We start from the raw sequence: 23,787 nt of genomic DNA, 5'->3' as shown, positions 1-23,787 counted from the left end.
AGTTATATCAATTTTTTACTCTCAAAGGGTTCAGTTGAATTGTCCATGTAGCTCTCTAATAAAATTATATCTGAAACAAAATTATTTACTACCACCGTTAGGTCCCGAAGCACCTTGACTGTGCAGCTTTTAGTGCAGAAACCACTATTGCACGAATCTCATACAATAAACAGAGCACAGGCCTGGGAACCAGGAGATGCTTCTGATTCCTCTAGCCACTGTTCACTGTGAGGGCAATTCTGTAACATAGGTGCAAACATTTACACGCCCCTTACATGCATAAAAATAGCATTTACCGATATGTGCATAGATGCCAATATTCTGCCAAAACGGTATTCTGCAAATAGCTGCGTAACTTCCACAGCACATATTTGCCAGGGGATCAAACATATAGGTGGCACACGGGTAGGGCTCATACTTACATGTTTGCCTTTAGTTTAGCAATCCATTTATTTATCCCAACTGACTCTGTGCCACTCATCCTTCCCCCCATCTATATATCTGAATTTGGCCTCTCAGCTATATAGTAAGCTGTATTGTAGAAAAGCAGTAGTATCATAGCAATGCTATTTGAATGTTCTAATTGTGTACTTATTAGATATTGCATCACTATTATGATGACATCGTATTGTATCTCTATTATTTGAATTTCAGTGCTGTTAAATGTGTATGGAGGTCTTTGACAAAGGCGTGCTAGCGTTTTTAGTGCATGCTGATTAGCACAGGCTAAACACTAGAGATGCCCGTGCTTATTTTTAGCGCGTTAAAAATGCTAGCATGCTTTTGAAAAACGGGCCTTATATTTTTGATCCTGTTTCATGGTAGTCCTATTATTAGGTTCCAATTTGCTGTTTTCAAGTTTTCCTCTTTCATTGTATATATGTTTACCTTTGTGCATTTTACTATTGTTATGCTGTTAACAGAATTGTAAGTTTGATGTTAAACCATACCTACTGTACACCGCCATAGGTGACTCTTTTCATAAAGGTGGTTAATACATCCCAATAAATATATAAAGTACATGCACAGATTGTAGAATACTAGAATTTCCGTGCATATCTGTAGTATTTAGGTGCTAACACTTACGCTAGCTTTATGACTGGCATAATTCCTCATGCCTAAATGTTAAGGGCTGGATTCTATATAAGGTTCCCAGAGTGGTGCACCCAAATTTGTGCATGCATGCAAGATGCATGCACAAATTAATTGCTTAGCGAGCTGTATGACATCAATAATTGGGTGCTGACAATTAATTGTTAATTGGCACTCATTAATATTTGTGTGCACATCTGGCTCAACTCTATTCTAAAGCAGTGTGCCTACCTCCCATAGTGCGTACCTGAAAAGTGGCAAGGTTGTGGGAAGGGCATGGACATGTCAGAGGCATTCTGAAAATGTGTGCATGTAGTTATAGAATACTGGGTCAGTGCACTTAACTTGGGCACCAGCATTTACACCAGGTTTCAGCAGGTGCAAGTCTGGTGTCCAAAGTTAGCTGTGAGATCTGCACTAAAGCACTAAAGGGCTCCCACTCTTTACAGAACAGCACTTAGTGCCAATTTTTTTCTGGTGCCTAATTTTTAACACCATTTATAGAATCTGGGCCTAAGTGTATATATTGTATTAAAGAACATAGGCTTGTCCAACTTTTTTCTATTGGGGGTTACATCTTATATTTTGTAACATTTGGAAGGCCAAAACACGCACCATCATATTTCGCCACATATTTCATCAAATAGTGGCAAAATACAGCAGTGCATTGTCCCCTTTCCAGCTTTCAGCTAGTCTCTCTCTCTCTCTCTCTCTCTCATGTACCATCCTCTCCCAGTCTTCACCCAGTCTCTTTACCCTCATCTTGCCTCAGCTTCAGAAGAAACAGTGAGATTCCTGCTTCCCCACCATGATACAGCTCTCTGCAAGCTTGGTGGTGCTGGAAGTTCAGGTTGGTCTTGTGAGACTTGAAACTGCAAAACCAATCCGAAATTCTGGTACCACATGGTTCAAGCATATAGAGAGAGCTGAGTCATGGCGGGGAAGCAGAAATCCTAAGCATCAAAAGAATTGCCAAGCTTACGAGGAACAGAAAAAAGCACTTGGTGGGCTGGATTTTGGCCCGTGGGCCATAGGTTGGACAAGCCTGCTTTATAGAATAGGCTCCTACCATGTGCTCTATAGACGCGTAATTTTAGGTGCTTTGTTATAGAATTGCCCTGTGTATGTCCTTAATTGAGTCCATTAATCTTCCTGTACTCAACCTGAATTATAAGCCTTCTAAAGGAAAGAACACTGCTCTCATATGAATTTTCCTCCATAGTGACATGCACAGTAATAGTTCTATATTAATTTTAAATGAGATCGGCCTTATGTACAAAGGGGCCCATTTACTAAGCTGCGTAGGCACCTATGCGCGTCGAACGCACACCAAATTGGAGTTACCACCTGGTTACCACATGGCTCTTGCAGTAATTTCAATTTTGGTGCGCGTCCGCTACACACGTCTGAAAAATAGTTTTTATTTTCTGGTGCACGTAATGGACACGCGCCAAGTGGCATTTGACGTGCGTAGGTCATTACCACCCAGATTCTTTACTGCTAGGTCAATGGCTGGTGGTAAGGTCTCAGACCCAAAATGGACGTGCAGCAATTTTGATTATGGTAATTCCAATGTGAAACAGCTATTACAACTTAATAAACAAGCCCTTAGTACTTTGATTATTTTCTAATTTCTAATTAGTTTTGGATCACTAATCTCTGTCATGGAATCTTTCTCAAATTTCAGGTCGTTTTAATTAATTTGGGTATCACATCTCTAATTGCTCACATTAAAGTTGGACATCTACAAGCAGCTCTGGAAGCAAAGTCTACTGTTCTCAGCACCAAAGGTATTTTTTATACAATCTTATATTGATGATATTTGGAAAGTCTTCCAGCTGGGGAAGAAGCAGTAAACTGGCAATGACATGAGGATCAACAAGGGCGAGCCACATTATAATGCACACCTGGGACTGCATAGTTCTGATCTAAAGGATTATGCATCCTTAAGCAGAATATAATTTGGTTAAAATGCTACAGGGAGATGGAAAAAGAAAGGGGATGGGACTTAATGTACTGCCTTTCTGTGATTACAATCAAAGTGGTTTACATATTATATACAGGTACTTATTTTTGTACCCTACCACCAACAGGCTTACATGTAGTTTCCCACTTCTTCTCTGTCCCCACTTTTGTAAAAAGGGACCACATCTGCTCGTGTCTAATCCTGCAGAACCTCTCCCGTCTCTAAAGAACTATTAAATAAATCCTTAACAGGTCCTGCCAGGATTTCTCTGAGCTCCCTCGGTATCCTGGGATGTATCCTTTCTGGCCCCATAGCTTTGTCCAGCTATAATAGTATTATCTAGTTCATGCCTTTGCATTACTAGATCAAGGTTCATTTTATTAATGTAAAGTAGGTATCTCCATTTCCCTTACAGTCTAAAGGCTGGATTTACTAACAAGGTTCAAGGTTCAACTTTACTTAATATACTTCAAATCACAAAATCTAAGCAGTTTACAGTAGATAATACAAGAAATGTAAAAAAGGAGTATGCAAAGAAGAAGAGTAATGGAACAAAACAATAGGAAACTAGGTTACAAGTTTTATAATTATAAAGAAGGGGGACAAAGGGGTAGGAAATAATTAACCCTAATTAAAACAAAAGAAGGGAAGGGAATGGGGAGAAAATGGACAGCCATTGTATGTTTTCAAGGCTTCCCTAAATCTCATAAAAGAGAGCTCAATACGAAGTTCCAAGGTTATATGGCTGTATTGGGTAGGGGCAACCATGGATTCTGCCATAGTGTGAATGAATCTGAGAAGTCATGACAAGGAGTTGTTGGTTAGAAGAACTCAGAGAACAAACTAGCACATAAGGAGGAAGTGATCTGAACAGAAACTGTAGTATTGCTCCAACCCAAACAAGAACCTCACACAGAAAGAACTCAACGCCGTGGTTCAATGAAGAGCTGAAAAAACTTAAAATGCAAGTCAGAAGGTTAGAACGAGCTTGGATTAAGAAGAAAGACGACACTACACATAACGATTGAAGCAACTTCACAGAAAATACAAATACACCATAAGACAAACCAAAGACTACATTACAAAACCATAATCAGACCAAACTACAAGGACACACATAAACTCTTCCAACTCGTGAACAAACTATTAGATACAACACCAGTCACGACCAATAGCAAAGACACTTCTGGAGCAGACAATCTCGCGAGATACTTTAACGAGAAAATAGTACAACTGCGACTTAAAATACCGACCAGCACCATCGACTACGTTGAACTCCTCAATTGCCTAGATCCAACCCCTGGCATTCACCCAGTGGACAGGACTTGGACTAACTTCAAGATACTATCAGAGGACACTATCTCCCAAACGCTCAAAAAATTTGCCAAATCAAATTGCAGACTAGATATATGCCCAAACAACCTGATGACATCTACTCCTCAACAATTCATAAACGACATAACAAAACACCTGAACCACATGCTACAAAACGGACTTTTCCCGAAGGAAAAAGGAAACATCCTACTCACCCCAATACCCAAAGATGCAAAGAAAAGCGCAAGTGAATTAACCAATTACAGACCAGTAGCATCCATTCCCTTAATAACCAAATTAACAGAAGGATTAGTGACCAAGCAACTTACAAATTATCTAGACAAATTCTCAATACTTCACAAGTCCCAGTCAGGATTTCGATCTAACCACAGCACCGAAACTGTATTAGTAACTCTCATGACTAAATTCAAACAAACGATTGCAACCGGTAAGAACATACTACTACTACAATTTGATATGTCAAGCGCTTTCGACATGGTTGACCACAGAATTTTATTACACATCCTTGAATACTTCGGAATTGGAGGCAATGTCCTCAATTGGTTCAAGGGTTTTTTAACCACAAGATCATACCAAGTGACATCAAACTCGACTATTTCAGCCGCATGGGTACCTGAATGCGGAGTACCATAAGGATCCCCCCTCTCGCCGACCTTATTCAACTTAATGATGATACCTCTGGCCAAACTACTAGCAAATCGAACCTTAATCCATACATTTACGCAGATGACGTAACGATCTACATCCCTTTCAAACAAGACCTAAAAGAAATTTCCAACGACATTAACCAAAGTCTTAACATCATGCATTCCTGGGCGAACGCATTTCGACTAAAACTCAATGCAGATAAAACCCAATGTCTAATACTCACCTCACAACACACAAGAAAGAATTCACCGCCATTAACACACCAACTCTAAACCTCCCTATTTCAGAAACCCTAAAAATTCTTGGAGTCACCATTGATCGACACCTAACACTAGAGAACCACGCGGAAAAACATAACCAAGAAGATGTTCCACTCTATGTGGAAATTAAAAAGAATCAGACCTTTCTTCCCAAGGAGTGTTTCCGTAACCTAGTACAATCAATGGTGCTCAGTCATTTAGACTATTTGCAACGCACTATATGCCGGCTGCAAAGAACAAATAATCAAGAAACTCTAGACAGCCCAGAATACAGCAGCTAGACTCATATTCGGCAAACCAAAATTCAAAAGTGCCAAGCCCCTAAGAGAAAAACTACACTGGCTTCCACTCAAAGAATGCATAACGTTCAAAATATGCTCACTAGTCCACAAAATTATCCACGGAGATGCACCAGCATACATGTCAGACCTAATAGACCTGCCACCTAGGAACGCCAAATTATCATCTCGCACATTCCTTGATCTGCACTTCCCCAGCTGCAAAGGAATGAAATACAAAATAATGCACGCGTCAAACTTTACCTTCCTGAGCACACAGTTCTGGAATGCACTACCACGCAGTTTGAAATCGACATTCGAAAAGAACGAACTTCCGCATCCTACTGAAGACACATCTCTTCAATAAAGTGTACCACAAAGATTAACAAATGAGAAAAGGCACAACTCGCATATACACTTCAGAACTTGATTCTTAATATCTGTTTGTACACTATGAAATCGTTTATTCTGTATGTTATGCCTTCATCAAAATGACCAAAATCCTGTAATATCAAATGTTTACATATTAACTTTCTTCCACTAATCATGATGTATTGTAAGCCACTTTGAGCCTGCAAAGAGGTGGGATAAGGTGGGATAGAAATGCAACAAATAATAATAATAATAATAATAGTATTCTGGAATGAAGAATTTGATGTGTTAAAACTAGAACCTTAAATATGATACAGAATTGGATGGGGAGCCAGTGTTCAGACTGCAGAAGAAGGGTAACACTATCGTATTTTCCAGCCCCATGAATGAGCTTAACTGTAGTATTTTGAGTTAGTTGTAAATGACGTAGTTGATAAAGTGGAAGACCATGAAAAAGGGAATTGCAATATTCAAGACGTGCATTATTGTAATCCCCATTATTAACAATGCTATCTGTGAAAAAACATGTGCTATTAGTAAGGTACACAGCGATTTTCATGACCCTTTTACATTACATTTGAAAATGAATTAATGTTGTGCCACATGGTAGCAAGAGTTAAATTTACCAACCTTCAAAATAATGCTGGTTAGTAAATGTAACACTAAATTTATACCCAAGCCAATAGATGGTGAAGAGACTTGCCCAATGTTATAAGGGGGTCAATAGGATTTGTACCCGTGTTTTAATGTTTGTCAGTCTGCTGCTCTACCAGTCTCATTATCTAGTCTGAATATACATGGGGACATATTTCAATACAGGCACCTTTCAAGATACCTGTGCTGAAGAACTGTTTTAAAAAAGAACAAAATTATAGTTTTATTCTTTTGAACTATTGTTTTACCATCTGTTTATGTTTTAAGACATTTAGGGGTGTAGTTATCAATGTGGGCTACTGTCAAGATGTGTGTTTTACTACAAGTTTTACACAGGTCCCCATTTTATGCAATGAGACCCTGGGGCCCTTTTACAAAGCAGTGCTACAAAGTGGCCTTAGCCCACCATTATGTGGATCTTTCCTGCATGCTAAGGATACTTTTAGTGCTGCAGTAAAAGGCCGATTTTCTATTTTTGGCATTAGTGATCACGTGCTAAGGTTTGAAAACATAAAACAGCGAAGAAGACTAAAAAATTAATAAAAGGACAACGCTCCAGATAAAGTCCAATGAACAGCTGTGTTTCGGCCTACAAGGCCTGCATCAGGAGTCTTCTTGATCCAGGTTTTGGCTCGAGATTAGAAAGCTACCAAGAGCACTATTTCAGTCTGATGCAAGAGACACTGCAGCTCCATCACAAGATCAACATTTGTATGAAGAATACAAGAATTGTTATATCTTATCAAGAAGACTCCTGATGCAGGCCTTGTAGGCCAAAACACAGTTGTGTTGAGTCTTGTTCATCAATCAATAAACATTGGATTTTTATCTGGAGCATCGTCCTTTTATTAATTTTTAGTCTTCTTCGCTGGTTTGTGTTTTCATATATTTTTTTGCAAAGAATTGTTTCTTCTGTTTTTGCATTGTATCATCACGTGCTAATGTTGCCATTAGTGCATGCACCCTTAACGCTATCTATTTGTAGGCAGTAAGGGCTCACCTGCTAATCCTGTGCTAATCAGTTAGCGCTGGCAATGCTGACATGCTAACTGCTTAGCATAAATTTGAAACAACACAAAATCTCCACAAAATACTCTTTGGTAAACACAACGAACTGAACTACAAAACCAAAGATCTGAACTCAATGCCTGCAAATAGCAGTACCTTTTACTTTCTCTCTTTAAACCATTGTCTATATATATACAGTTCCTGATATGATTTATTCTTTATTTATATAAGAGAACCCTCGGAAGACACCACTTATAAAGGCAATATCATTGGTTATTTTGCCTAGTGGCATAGCATCTCTTCATCGGGCTTTCCCTTAATTATAAATTTTTAGAAGTGCTATTGCAACACACAAGAGTGCTCAAACTGAATGTGCTCAATAAAAAATAATAAACTTATCTTATCTTTAAGCCATGTCCATGTCTCTGAATTCTGTAATCCACATAGGCTTCCCCTGGTTGCGCCCGACACCGCGGGTTTCAATGCTTTCCTCAGGGACTCGGGTTAATTGCCCACAACAGGTCCACAATGACCTGTAAGCTGAGACACCGATGCTGAATGCGTCTAAGCTGCTGTATTTCTGGGCTGTCTGGAGTTTCTTGATTATTTGGCAGCATAAGCATTCAGCGTCAGTGTCTCAGCTTACAGGTCATTGTGGACCTGTTGTGGGCAATTAACCCGAGTCCCTGAGGAAAGCATTGAAACCCGCGGTGTCGGGCGCAACCAGGGGAAGCCTATGTGGATTACAGAATTCAGAGACATGGACATGGCTTAAAGATAAGATAAGTTTATTATTTTTTATTGAGCACATTCAGTTTGAGCACTCTTGTGTGTTTGCAATAGCACTTCTAAAAAATTTATAATTAAGGGAAAGCCCGATGAAGAGATGCTATGCCACTAGGCAAAATAACCAATGATATTGCCTTTATAAGTGGTGTCTTCCGAGGGTTCTCTTATATAAATAAAGAATAAATCATATCAGGAACTTGTATATATATAGACAAGGTTTTAAAGAGAGAAAGTAAAAGGTACTGCTATTTGCAGGCAAACTGCTTAGCATAGAAATGCACCACTCTCTGCCCCCAGACATACCTCCTCAACAAAAAAATTAAAAATCTTTTTTATCGAATGGGTAATGGGCCAGATTCTATATATGGTGCCTAGAAAATCCGTGAGGAAAACATTTCTGCCTAAGCATATTCTATAAGCAGTGCCTAGATTTAGGCACGATATATAGAATACACTTAGTTGATATCCTAGAGCCTAAACTACACACCTCCATTTACACAATGAAAATGTGGTGTAAATCCTAGGGGCTAGGGCCATATTTCATAACAACCTACATAAATTTTGAAAGGTCCACAAAATGCACATTTCCCCACCCATAACTACGCACCGTTATGCCTGCATGCATTAAAAGTTAGGCGCAGCGTGTTACAGAATCCACTTAAGGAGTTGTGCGTAAATTCTAATTATTTATCACCAATGTAAGGGAAGAGAGTACCAAATTCAGTCATATAAATATAAACTCTCAAAGCAATTGGCAAAAGAAAATCTCAAAAAAATACAACTGTAAGTCTGTGAGGAGCATTGGTATTGTTTTAAAAGGGTAAGGGAAAAAGCCTCTGATTCAAGCCCAACCTCCAACCCAATAGTTATAAGTTAATAACAAGTGTGGAGTTTTTATGTATATGAATGTTGGGTATATTTTTCATCATAGGCAAAAAAAAAACCTTTGATATACAAAAATGCTATCTCCACAGAGTACATGAGGGATCCATTAAAACATGAAAGAATCAAATCCAAACTTAGCTTTCACGTGCAAGTGCAGGGAAATGTGTGAGTCATTGGTTCAGCACGCCGACTCTGGCCATAGTTTCGCTAGAGAAGTGCTGTATCAAGGTGTGAGTGATTAATTCTGGTTACTCACTAACTTAATACATTTTTTGATTAGCTTTCAAAAGTAACCCTTCTTCAGATCGGAAATAAGCAAATGTTGAATAATATGATAATATATAAGTGAAACACAAAAGTATTCCAATGAGATATTCTCACAGGAAGAGGGAGGGGTAGGTTAGGTGAGAAACACGGAGAGCTGGGTGGGTGAGAGTCAGGGAGAGATGGATGGTAGATAAGAGGGTGACAAAGCAATAGCATTTATGGTTTATAATGGGTTAGGAAACCCAGATCTTTGTTGAGTCCTATATGGTGCATATCAAATATTTCATCATTTTGACATCAAAGGTCTTACATTCCTGGATTGCCTTAAAATTTCCTTTTGTATTCTTACCATAATATCATTGATGCAGTGTTCTAGTTTGTGAAGTGCTGTCCCACAGAGGCAGTATCCTGGTTGCATTAGAATGTTTAATATTGTGACTATGTAATTGAGCCGCGTCATTAAAATCTAGCTTGTTTCTCCAATATATCATTCAATGCAAAAAGTGTGAAGAACGGTGCTATATTGGAGAAACAAGCCAGATGCTAAAGACGAGGATCAATTTACATAGACACAATATTAAATATTCCACTTCTAACCGGGATGCCACCACTGTGGGACAACACTTCACAAAACCAGAACACTACATAAATGATGTTAAGGTAAGAATCCTAAACTGTCCTTTATCAGCTTATATTCAGATACCAATACATGGAGCCCATAGCCTGTATAGAATATCCTGATAGGGTCTAGTAATTAGCAGACACCCCTGATGTTGTTGTTTTTTTTCTGATAAACTGTACTTTTGTGACTGGATTTTTGTTTCTGCTTTGGATATTATCAAAATGAGAACATTTAGTATGTCAAATTATTGTCATTTCACAAATACTTTGATCCTGGTGACCTGGGTTGATTGCCACTGCAGCTCATTGTGACCTTGAGCAAGTCACTTAACCTCCATTGACCCAGGTCCAAAAACTTAGATTGTGAGCTCTCTAGGGACAGGAAAGTACCTGCATAAAATGTGTATAGCGCTGCGTATGTCTAGTAGCGCTATAGATATGATTAGTAGTAGTAGTACATACCTCAGCTAGCATTTTAAAAAAATACTAAAAGCTGTGTGACTGTGTAGTATGCTTTGTTGGAAGTATCAGAAAAAGTGTAGAAGCCTAAGGGACTGATGAGTCTGCTCTGTAACCCCCATCCTGTTAAAAGAACTTGAGAGCTGTCTGTGGTACATGTTGTCCACAGAGGTCCCAGCTGTGACCCTGCGTCCAAAGAGAGTGAGCAGGACTTACATTAATGTTGGGCACAGGACAGAATTCACGTGCATCTCAGCCTCAGATTTTCTCTCTTAGTGCAACTGTAGTTTATCAATAACACAATTCATCAGTATTGAACAGCCAATTATAATTTTAATGTCATCAAACTTGAAGCAAAAATTATTCTAACTCAAAATCCAAAAGTAAATTCATATTAGGTGCACTGTTCAAGCCACCATGTGCCAGGCACAGAAACGTTATTAACAAGTACAATCACACATTTATTGTAGGTCTGCTGTATAACCATAGAGAGTGTAAATGCTTCCATTTTGTTCTGTTGAATGTGGCGCCACCTGCTGTTCCGCACAAAAAAATGAGTGGCTATAGTGCTTCATTTAGGGCCCATTTTACAAAGACGTGCTAGTGTTTTTAGTGCGCACTAAAAATGAGCATGTGCTAACTTCCATATTCTATATAGGTCGCCTAGAATTACAAGCGGTTTCTGTGCATAAATCTAGGTGTATTCTATAACTACACACGTAGATTCATTGTTTTAACAAGGTGTTAAACGTTGTTAACAGCTCTTAGCAAGCAATAACAAGCACTAATTGGCAAAATTAGAATTTACGAGTATACATTGCTAAGCGTATTCTGTAATGTACTGCGCCTAAAGTCTAATGCAGCAGGTAAAAGGGGCGTGCTTAGGGGCATGGAAATAGGTATTTTGTGGACATTCCTAAATCTACGTGCATTGTTATAAATATGGGCCAGTGCACGTAAATCTGCATACAGGGATTTACACCAGCTTTTCGTTGGTATACGTGGACATGCGTAGATTTAGTCGCATCAGCTACGCTGAAGTGTATTCTGTATACCGCAGGTAGATTTACACGCAGTATTTAGAATATGCTTAGGTGTGATTGCCTAATGTGCGTTAATTTTAGGCACCATATATAGAATCGGCCCCTAAACGCTAAGATACCCATTATATTCCTATGGGCATCTTAGCATTTAGCGCACAGGAATTTTAGCCTGCGCTAAAAATGCAAGTGTGCCTTTGTAAAAGACCCCCTTAGAAAGGCTGGAACTGATGAGGACTTGCTGAAACCCATATTAATAAACCAAAATTAAGAAGATGGCCAGGCTCTGTAGCAGCTTATAGCACAGCACAAATCTATTTTAACATTTTAGGGGATATTAGACGTTTTCTATTACAAAAAGTGAAATATGTGAGCATGCTTTTGAAAAGTTTACTACAATCTTCCAGAACAGGAACACCCTTTCTGTGAAGGGTTGAGAATGTCTACTTTCCCAATATAATTGCAATATACTGTGAGTACAGCTGATAAATGAAGTTCTGTCTCTTCTATCAACAGTATGTGGAGATGGCATCTGTAACCCCGATGAAAGTTGTGCAGTATGTCCTAATGACTGTGGACCATGCCCACTGCCTGTTCCTGTCAAACTTGCCATTGGACTGCCACTTGCTTTGTTCTGTAGTGGGTTCATATTCGCAGTGGTGGTACGTATACATTTCATAAGTGATCCGAGAGTTAACTTTTCCAAGATGTGCTCGGTTAGTAGTTCAGATATACTCGATACTTCTGGCACTCAAACAAAAGCTTTTTATAAGTAAAAAGATAGGAAAACCAGATGTTCATAGTGATATTTACAGTATATAATGTTATATTCCACAGCTCATCCTATACAGCAGTACATGACTTGAAAATGCCTTCTGTGCCTTGCCATTACAGTCTCTGTTGCAGTTATTTATATATGAGTATGATTATTGTATATTTTTCATATCATTGTTTCCATTTTGTTTATGACAAGGTTGGATAAACCATTTTGGTCTCTCACCATCACGTATGCATCAAATTCCTTTAAAACTCAGTTAATGTTAATGCCAAAATACCTTGAACACATGCTCAGTGGCATCATAATATGCTCTGGCTTCCAGGTCAGTTAATTGAACATACAGCCAAAAATATATTTTTAAAGCAAAATCTGATTAGTAGAAGGACAATTTATAAGATCAATAACACACTCCAGGGCACGTAGGAAAGGACTTTGATGTGTTCCCCAAGTACTAAAGCCTCTCAACCTTTGATCCAGTGCCTAATGATGCACCTGAGGCACACATGAAAATCCTTTCATGTACATCCTGTCCTGGATCATTGTCTGTTTCAACAAGAGGCCACATGTTATTTCAAAAGATTGTATTTTATGAAGGTGCCAGATGGATCACTGAAAAATATTAGTATAGAAGGAATTGCAACCTCTGACATCAATTATTTTCATAGCAATAAATCTTGTAATTATTACAAATAAATCAATGCACCAAGAAAAAAAAGGAAAACAAACATTTCAAGTATTTTTTTTCTTACTTCCTTGTTTCCTCTCCACTGTAGAATTACGTTAAGGTCACTGTTACCTCTAAACTCACTTTAACTGGAGTTACAATCTCTTCAACATGAGTCAACATTTTCAGGCAACTGAAAATGCAGTCTTTCCATGCATGGTATTTTGAAGGTTGTGTATATTTTACATACCCTACTGTAATCTCAAGTTTATTATTGGCCCAGCAGTTTTCTCCTGTTCCTTTGGAATTCCAACTCAGTGGGAAACTGTATTAAGTAGACTAAAGCACCATGAACCTTTTTACACAAACAACCTGGGATGTTTTCTTCATTATAGTTCTTTTTCATTCGATCATCACAGTGAAAATCCTTCGGCTTCAAGGTGTGAACCAAACGCTGCCTCTCTAAATTGGCATAACATAGTCTTGAGTTAACCATTAGGTGCCATTGTTGCACAATAGCTGGGATTTCCTCCTTCCCAGTCCTGAATGCTGCCTTCTCAGAATCTCTAGCCATGACTGGCCCAAGAAATATGAACAGGAATCAAACCTGGGTCCCCCGCGCTGCTACTAGGTGTCACGCTAGTGAAGAAAAGTGAGCCCTTGGGCCACTGCTGAGGAGCGGTAGCGGCAGGCAAATCACCCAAACAGGAGGCAAGGCAGACCACAGACAGACGGGCATAGGGCAGACTGGAGCACTGGACTGGAACAGAAGCAGGAGAATAGTCCATGAATCAAACAGAGTCTTACCGGCAGGCAGCAAAGCAGAAGGGAAACCAGGAACCCAACAGAATCAATAGGCTGGCGGCAATCAGAAGAATAAACCAGAAACTAGCAAAGTCTTGGGCAGGCAGCAGACAGTAGATTAAACCAGGAACTAGCAGAGTCTTGGGCAGGCAGCAGACAGAAGAATAAACCAGGAAACCAGCAGGGTCAAAGACAGGCAAAACAAGCTTTCAGGGCAGGAACCGCAACAGACCAACAAGGACAAGAACACAACTGAAGACCTCTGTTGCCAAGGCAAAGCCTGAAAGTTCCCAGGTGGTTAATAAAGGCAACACACAAGGGAGTTCACCAGGTAAGGGTGCTGCTTAGTTCCAAAAATCCCAAGCTAGTCTGGAAGGCTGGAAAACTACTACTACTACTACTACTATTTGACATTTCTAAAGCGCTACTAGGGTTACGCAGCGCTGTACAATTTAACATAGAAGGACAGTCACTGCTCAAAGAGCTTACAATCTAATGGACAAATGTACAAACAGTCAAGTAGGGGTCGTCAGATTGAGGCAGTCAGGATTTCCTGAAAGGTATAAAGGTTAGGTGCCGAAAGCAACATTGAAGAGGTGGGCTTTGAGTAAGGATTTGAAGATGGGTAAGGAGGGGGCTTGGCGTAAGTGCTCAGGAAGTTTATTCCAAGCATAGGGTGAAACCCGGACCGGCATGACTTCTGGAACATGGGAAACAGGAAACAGACAGTCCATCGCAGCCACCAGGTATAAACACCAGGTGGCGAGATGCATGAGAGCCTGAAACATGGGCACAATCGTGACACTAGGTTAATAGGCTGACTTGCTGTAATTACAATTTAATATTTATTTGGCATTAAAGATCACCTCTTCGAACTTTGAGAGCTAGGCTTCTAAATTGTCCTTCTTGAAAATTTGCTAGGGCTGAGTGCCTAAACTGATACTCAAAATGTCACTAACTCCCAGATTTTATATAGTACAGCTTAAGTTGTACACGCAAATACAGTCATATTCTGAATTTGTACATGCAACTTAATTAGTTAACAAGTCAGTCAGCGCAGATAATTGCCAATTAAGAATATTCTATAATGTGATGAGGGTAAATTCTAAGTCATATAGTTGAAAAGAGGGTGTGGAATAGGTGGGTCATGGGCGTTTCTAAAATCTATGTGTGTTGTTATAGAATATACCCGGTCCGCATGTAATTTATGCATCAGCATTTACTCCAAGTAAAATGTGGAATAAATGGCTGTGACTACATTTAGTTGCGTTGATGGGTGCTTAGTGTATTCTATAAACCATGAAGAAATTTAGGTTTATTCTATAAAGTATATCTAAATTAAGGCGTGCTTTATAGAACACGCTTAGGCTTTTTTCATTTCAGTGCTGATTTTTTTAGGCATGACGTATAGAATCTTGAATAGGATTCTATTTCTAGCTTCCCAAGAGACTGCCTTGGTTTTTTTAAATTATTGTAAACCACTAAGAACCAGAAGGTATCAGCGGTATAGAAGTATATTGTAATGTAATGTAGCCCTAAACTCCTAAATTTAGGACCCTAGAAATGAGCGGTTACAGGGGTAGATTTAGGATGAGAAAAGAAGTTAGCACTGATTTTCAGCACTAGGCACCCAAATAAGTCTGATAAATCTGCACAAATGAATGACAGACCTAAATTTAAGAGCATAACATTTAAGGTCCTAAATATAGGTCCTATGTTTGTTTGAAAGTGGAGGTCAAATGTTGGAAGCTAACTTAGGAGCTCAAATTTAGGAGCTCAGCTTTTGTTAAATATTTTTTAACTAACTAAACCTTAGCTCCAGTTATCTGCAGCAGGGCCCATGTTATTCCAACGGGCCCTGCTGCAGATAACTCAAGCTAAGCTTTAGTAAAAGACTCCCTAAGTATTTCAGGGGCTATTAGTTCACCTTACAATAAAGAAAATCAGTGATATGTTAGCATGACTTTCTGGAAACTCCTTGCTAAATTATTTTGGGAAATCAAACAGTGTCTAACTGAGGTGAGTAGAAGTTGAGAGCCTTTTAATAAGAAACTGCTTTTCCATTGTTGAAGAAATTGCAATGAGCAATTTTAACTACAAACCTGAATAATAAGTAATTAGTAATGACCCTGCATGACAGAAGTGGGCAACCACAATCCTCAATGGCCACAACCCAGTTAGGGTTTCAAGATTGCCACACTGAACATCCACCTTATAATTGAAAGAGAAAAATGCCTAGATTTCGACCCAAATCGGGAGATAGATGTTTATCTCACAAAAACGAATAAATCGGTATAATGGAAAGCCGATTTTGGACGTTTTCAACTGCACTCCATCATGGAAGCGTACAAAGTTGACGGGGGCGTGTCATAGGCGTGGCGAAGGTGGAACTGGGGCGTGGTTATCGGCCGAGGAGAGATGGGCACCTTTCGCCGATAATGGAAAAAAAGTATGCGTTTGTAGCTAGAATTTAGGGCACTTTTCCTGGACCCTGTTTTTTCACGAATAAGGCCCAAAAAAGTGCCCTAAATGACCAGATTACCCCCAGAGGGAATCGGGGATGACCTCCCCTGACTCCCCCAATGGTCACTAACCCCCTCCCACCAAAAAAAAAATGATGTTTCACAACTTTTTATTTTCACCCTCAAATGTCATACCCACCTCCCTGGCAGCAGTATACAGGTCCCTGGAGCAGTTGTTAGGGGGTGCAGTGGACTTCAGGCAGGTGGATCCAGGCCCATCCCCCCCCCCCTACCTGTTACAATTGTGCTGCTTAATGCTTAGTCGTCCAACCCCCCGAAACCCACAGTACCCACATGTAGGTGCCCACCTTCACCCCTTAGGGCTATAGTAATGGTGTAGACTTGTGGGCAGTGGGTTTTGAGGGGGATTTGGGGGGCTCAACACACAAGGGAAGGGTGCTACGCACCTGGGAGCTCTTTTACCTTTTTTTTTGTTTTTGTAAAAGTGCCCCCTAGGGTGCCCGGTTGGTGTCCTGGCATGTGAGGGGGACCAGTGCACTACGACTCCTGGCCCCTCCCACGAACAAATGCCTTGGATTTATTCGTTTTTGAGCTGGGCGCTTTCATTTTCCATTATCACTGAAAAACAAAAACGCCCAGCTCACAAATTGTCGAATAAAACATGGACGTCTATTTTTTTCGAAAATACGGTTCGGTCCGCCCCCTTCACGGACCCGTTCTCGGAGATAAACGCCCATGGAGATAGACGTTTTCGTTCAATTATGCCCCTCCATGCATGACATCTGTTTTCATACATTAGAAGTAGTACAGCAAATCAATCTCATGCAAATTCATTGTGGAAACCTTGAAAACTCGACTGGGTTGTGGCCTTCAAGAACTGTGGTTGTTCCCCCCCCCCCCCCCCCCCATGCTATGACAGCAAACATCTTCATTTTTTTCTCTTTTGATTGTTGTAACATCTGAGAATTAGTTTAGAAGTTAAGATAACTGCACTTTCCTTTTTTCTCCTCCTCACCAATCTGTAAATTCCCTTACATAATGTGTAACTGCAAGGGGTGTACACGTGGGTGGAACTTGGTTGGAGCATGGGCGTGACTCATGGGCTTGGTTGGAGCATGGGCAGTGACTGTATAACAGCAAATATTGAAAGTTACACAAAGCTGCAGCACGTAGGCACTCACAGCTCTATGTCTGGTGTCAGGACCACCAAGAGGAGGGCAGGGGAGCAAAGTTCCGTGGGCCTGGCCTCCAAGGGGGGGGGGGGGGGGGGGGGCTGGCACCGGCAAGCTTCCTTCTTCCGGGTCTGTCTCTCCTGCTCCTACATGCGTGCAGGGACCTGGATGATTGCATATTAACTTGATATCACGTTAATGCAATTATCTGGATCCCCGCACACACGCAGGAGAGGAGATGACAGACTGAAGGACTGACTCACACAGAAAGGTATGGGGGGGCAGGGGGGGCAGCTGGAAAATGTGGGGGGGGGGCGCCCTGAATGGGGGGAGCAGCAGCGGCAGCGGTCTTGTCCCAGGCCCAGCTGTGTCTCTCGGCAGCCCTGTCTGGTGTAAGTGCTCACACCTAAATGTTATCCCCCTCATTTTATAACTTATTGCCTACCATTAGGCACTAAGGGGCCCTTTTTCTAAGCTGCGTTAGGCGCTAATCATTGTTTCCTGCCATTTTTACAGCTGTGGTAAAAATGGCTGTAGTGTGTGAGAAAGACCTGCATAAGGGAGCACTAAGACCACTTTTTATCACAGCTTAGTAAGTGCCCACTAAGTGCACATGTAGTTTACAGAATGCTAGAACTTACAAACATCAGAAGTACCAATAATTGGTATTAATGCGAGTAAGTGCTAGACTCTATTCTATAAAGTATTCACCAAAGTCATATAGGGCTAGATTCTATATATCACACCTAAAAAATTGGTGCAAAAAAAATATGTCAAGCGTATTGTATAAAGTACGTTTTAATTTAGGTGCAGTTTATAGAACAAGCCTAGCGCTCATCCACACAACTAAATGTAGTTGTGGGCAGTTACACCAAGTAAAATTTGGTGTAAATGCCAATTCCTACATTAGGAGCAGATTGGGTGTATTCTATAACAGTGTACATAATTTTTAGAAATGCCCACGACCCGCCCATTCCAAGCCCATGGTCATGCCGGCTTTTCAACTATGCGACTTAGAATTCACGAGCATCATGTTACAGAATAAGCGTAGATAGCTGTGTGAGTAAATTTTAATTAATGTCAATTAGTGTCAATAATTGCTTGTTAATTGGCAATTATCAGTGCTGATTGGCTGGTTAGCAAATTAGGTTGCACATGCAAATCCAGAATACGACCAGATTTGCATGAACAACTTAAGTCGCTCCATATAGAATCCGGGAGTTAGTGCACAACTGTGAGGGGCAGAGCATGAGCAGGCTATGGGTGTGTCACCAAGCAATGCACTCAACTTATAGACCACTATCAGCTTTGTACATTATATGGTGCACTTACGTGTACCAAACTACACCAGTCGCTTACATATCATAACTGGGCACACTTAAATTTTGCTGTACCAACAAGGCTTTGTGTTTGTATTCTGTAATGGTTTAGGTGTTCCTAAGTGTCGTTATAGAATTGGCGCTAAGCATACCTCATTGTGGTCCCTACATCTTGGTTATAAAATTGCCCTTTAACCTCCTAATTCTATAAAAGTTGGTAAAAATTGCACATGTAAATTTGGGCAAGCGCAATTTAATTGAATAATGAGCCAATTAGTGCCAATAATTGGCCTTTTAACAAGCAATTATTGGTGCTAATTGAATCGATTAACATGTACGCGTGTAAATTTAAACGCGTGATCCATGCCTAAATTTTACGTGCGTTCCGGAAAAGGGGGTGCAGAAATGGGAGGGGAATGGGCATTTTGGGGCAGAGCATGGGCATGAATTCAAGTTACGTGCTCAATTATAGAATATGGGGGTTCCATTAGTAAATTTAGGTTGGGACATTTGCAACACATTTTCATTGGTGCAAATGGATGAGCCTAAATTTATGCCCAGCCCCTGTGCTTATGTGCTATTCTATAAACCATACCTAACTTTAGGCATAACTTATAGAATAGCACTTAAGTTTTAGGGGGGGGGCGCCAATTTTTTTAGGCACAATTTATAGAATTCACTCCTAAGTGTGTATATACTCGGTTAGGATAGAATTCTATGAAGGAAAGTAGGTGTGTGATAGCGTGAGTGTAGATTGAGTGCTGAGCCTTCAGAGAACAGCTGGGCCAGGTATGGAATTTAAACAAGAATTCTTTATTTCTTAAACCAAAATATACTGAAGCCTGTTTACTGTACAGGCAGGCAGCCTTACACACAGAGTTGCTTATAAAGTCAGTGAAAAGTCATTCCAGGGTTACATTCTTGCCCAACCCCAAACACAGGATGCAACAAGTTAAAGACAGCTTTTATCTATCCCAGGCCTATCTCTAGTCTGGCCATGCAGATTCAAATTCACCAGGAAAAAAAAATACTTTTTCTTTAGCAGTCTTCTATGCTCAGCCTAGACACACACATATAGTGGAGACCTATGTAGAAAGGCAGTTCCCTTCTTCTCCCAAGCCCATCTTTAAACACTGCAGCCCTAGCAGGGAACAAGGACTCTTCCTCCCTGTCCTGGGCCTCTCTGTTCTGTTCCCTCTCTAGAAATTTTAACTCTGTCTCAGTGTGGACTCTGCCCTGCTGGCTCAGCATGCTAGCCGTGCCTGCTTAAAACACATGCTCTCTACTATACACTGCAATCTCTAGCTTCTTAAGGTGATCCTGTGAGGGAGTGTTATTATGGGAGACTAACAATTTCCTATACGCTTCCTCACAAGGGGCTTATGTTCCTTTGTAGAATAAGCTCCTACCAGGCATCTTCTGGACGCCTATTTTTAGGTGCCCTGTTATAGAATAGCTCTCTAAATGGAAAGTGTCAGAGCATAATTTTGCCTAAACTCTTTGAATAGGGTTAGGGTGGAGTTAGGGTGAACAAGGGTGGGAACCATACATTACCCATCTAGATGCAATATTTGGATGCTATACGGATAACTTACGCAGTTTACTTTAGGTTTGCTACATGGATAGTGGTCAATAGATATAGTCAGCACAGCCTAACTACTTGTTTTTTTAAAACACAGTGACCAAACTTTTAAAAATCTGCTGTCTTCTACCACTTAAAATTGACCCAATAAGTCATAGAGATCCTTTTACTAAGCTGCGTTAAGCAGTCAGTACATATTTACAGTGCATTATACGTAGCCACATTAATATCTAACACGTGTGTAAACAGCCAGCATGGTAAAACACTCACACTAACTGCTTAATGCAGAATGGGCAGTATGTGGGTGTGAGTAGGGTGGTGTTGAGGAGTGGATGGCAGTGACAGTTAACATGCAGAGCAATACTGCGAGCTAGCTGTCACAACTGCCAATAACACAGCTGCATTTAAGGAGGTGATAGGAGCAGCTGTGTTATCAACACTTAAAGGGACAAGTGGGGTTCAGCCACATGAGATAACAGGTCTGTGATTAGATGTCCGGGGCTGCACATGCGCTACACTGAATGGATCAGCATGTGTCTAGCATTCACCGACAGGTGCAGGTAACCCACTGAACCCAGGGGACACAATCAGGCATATTTTCAAAGCACTTTGGGAGGCTAAGTTCCATAGGTTTCTATGGAACTTTGGGAGGCTAAGTGCTTTGAAAATATGCCTGAATATGAAGCTAGAATATGGTAGATTTAAAACAAATAGGAGAAAGTTTTTCTTTACTCAGCGTGTAGTTAGACTCTGGAACTCGTTGCCGGAAAATGTAGTGACAGCAGCTGGCCTTACGGAATTTAAAGGGGGTTTGGACAGATTCCTGAGGGAAAAGTCCATTTTTTTTTGGGGGGGGGGGGGGGGGGGGGGGGGGTTGCTGGGTTCTTGAAACCTGGATTGGCCGCTGTCGGAGACAAGATGCTGGGCTTGATGGACCCTTGGTCTTTTCCCAGTATGGCAGTGCTTATGTACTTATGTAATGAAGAATTCCTAGTTAAGTGCAGGTCATAAGGTTACATTGATTAAATCCCTGCCCTTTGTACACACCAGTCATCCAGTAGCACAGATTCCGTCAAAACAGTTGTGCAGCAGTGCTCCCCCTGTTGTCCAATTCCTCCTCCTGATGCCCTCCCTGGCCCAAGCCCTGCCCTAAAGTCTAAAACCCTGCCCTCAAGCCTTCCTCCACTGCAGCCTATCCAAAGGTCACCATTGGTAGTCCAGGGGGCCTAGAAGGGAGTGGTCTCCTTCCACTTCTGCATGGGACTGTGCCAGGATCTAAAACGGTGCTGATGACCCCCTAGCAGTAATCTCCTTATATTGAGCCCCTACGTCTTGCCCCATCCTTGGCCACCTTTAAATCTAGACTGAAAGCCCACCTCTTTAACATTGCTTTTGACTCATAACCACTTGTAACCACTCGCCTCCACCTACCCTCCTCTCTTCCTTCCCGTTCACATTAATTGATTTGATTTGCTTACTTTATTTATTTTTTGTCTATTAGATTGTAAGCTCTTTGAGCAGGGACTGTCTTTCTTCTATGTTTGTGCAGCGCTGCGTATGCCTTGTAGCGCTATAGAAATGCTAAATAGTAGTAGTAGTAGTAGTAATATTGAAGGATACCCCTTAGCAGTAGTACTGTGAGACTACCGCTAGGGGTCATCAGTGTCATTTTGGATCCCAGTGCAGTTACAGGCATGAGGGGAGGGGGGAACACTGTTGCTCGGGCCCACTAGACTACCAATGTCGAACCTTGAGTAGGTCTGGGGGGGGGGGTGAAGTGTAGGGAGAAGGTTGACCCCTGGAGAGATAGGTGCTTAAGTCCAGAAGGTGGAATTTTAGACTTCAGGGGCAGGGTTTGGTCTGGGTGATCAGATGGGTGGGAAGGGACAGAGAATTTCAAATGGGATATGATAGGCCATGATCAATCAAAATTCCCCTTTAAGAAGAGGAGAGACATGGTCAGATTTACAAGGTCCTGTGATAAGCTTGATAGCAATGTTTTGAATAATCTGTAAAAGTCTAATGTGTTCCATTTAAAACACCTCTCCCTTCTCTCCTTCTTATCAGAGACACATAGAAATGCTACTTATACATACAGACGTTTTCACACATACACACTCATGTGCACACATAAAGAAAGAATGGAAAATAAAATGTTAGGTCACATGAACTAATAACTCTAAGTAAGCATGTTCAATCAGTCTGGAAGTGAAGTGGACTTGCAATATTATATTTAATTTTCTAACAGTATGTAAGATATATATTCAGAGATGAGAGACAAATTCAAATACAAATAGGACTATTCCAGTCTATGTAATCCCCTCCCTTTAGAACCCAGTCCTCTGGACAAACCTAAAGGATCTTTTACTAAGCCACAGTAGCGTTTTTAGCTCGCTGTAGAAATTAGCTGGCGGTAAATTTTATTTATTTATTTATTTACAGCATTTATATCCCACAATTTCCCACCCATGGGCAGGCCCAATGTGGCATACAACAATCTACTTAAAAACACAGCATGGGGTCAAACAATTAATGTCCTAGAAGTATAATGGGGAAAAGGCAAAGCGAGGTAAAGAAAAAGAGAAAGAGCAGCGGTGAGTAATGTGACACCGGGGTAAGACAGATCAGAAGGTAGAGATTACTGGCGGGAGCGATAGAAATATAATGGGCGTCTCAGCGTTTACCACCAGCTGATTTCAACTGTGAGTAAAAAAACACTACCGCAGCTTAGTAAAAGATCCCCCTAGCTAGTTAGGTTTTCAAGACATGTATGAGAGATCTGCATGGAAAGGAGGTAGTGCCTGCAAATTTATCTCATGTATATTTATTGTAGATATCCTGAAAATCTGACTGACTAGGTGTGCCCTAAGGACTGGATTGAGAACCCTTACTTTAGAGCAGCGGTGTACCAAGGGCGGGGCGATGGGGGCAGTCCGCCCAGGCTGCACGCTGCTGGAGGGGTGCAGAGAGCAGCCGCACACCTGTCGGCTCCGCTGGTTCCTTGCTCCCTCTGCCCCAGAACAGGCTACTTCCTGTTCCAGGGCAGAGAGAGCAGGGAGCCAGCGGAGCCAAGAACCGCGCAACTGCTCTCAGCAGCTAAGAATACACCCGGGAGAGGGGTTTTCGTGCGCCGGGGGGGGGGGGGGTGTCATGCTGCACCCAGGGGAGGGGGTGCGAATCAGCGATCCACCCCGGGTGGCAGCCGACCTAGGATCGTCACTGCTTTAGAGTCTAAATTTATATAGTATGTGCTATGATGGCTTTGATTTTAGGCAGCTACTGCCACTGAAGACCTATTTTGCGTAACTCTA

At 41.1% G+C, this 23,787-nt stretch overlaps 1 protein-coding gene across 1 annotated transcript in view; it reads left to right on the top strand.

The window, feature by feature from the left end:
* The window catches only part of LOC115472439 (retinal guanylyl cyclase 2-like), a 140,396-nt gene that overhangs the window by 30,453 nt on the left and 86,156 nt on the right, over window positions 1–23,787 (top strand). The window contains exons 7-8 of the mRNA XM_030206728.1: window positions 2,780–2,882; window positions 12,191–12,336. Coding sequence (XP_030062588.1) covers window positions 2,780–2,882; window positions 12,191–12,336 — 249 coding nt within the window. The remainder of the gene's footprint in view (window positions 1–2,779; window positions 2,883–12,190; window positions 12,337–23,787) is intronic.

The sequence above is a fragment of the Microcaecilia unicolor genome, chromosome 6 (assembly GCF_901765095.1).
Source record: "Microcaecilia unicolor chromosome 6, aMicUni1.1, whole genome shotgun sequence".
Lineage (NCBI taxonomy): Eukaryota > Metazoa > Chordata > Amphibia > Gymnophiona > Siphonopidae > Microcaecilia > Microcaecilia unicolor.
The sequence above is the reverse complement of the archived record's forward strand: the minus strand, read 5'-3'. Positions and strand labels throughout refer to the sequence as shown.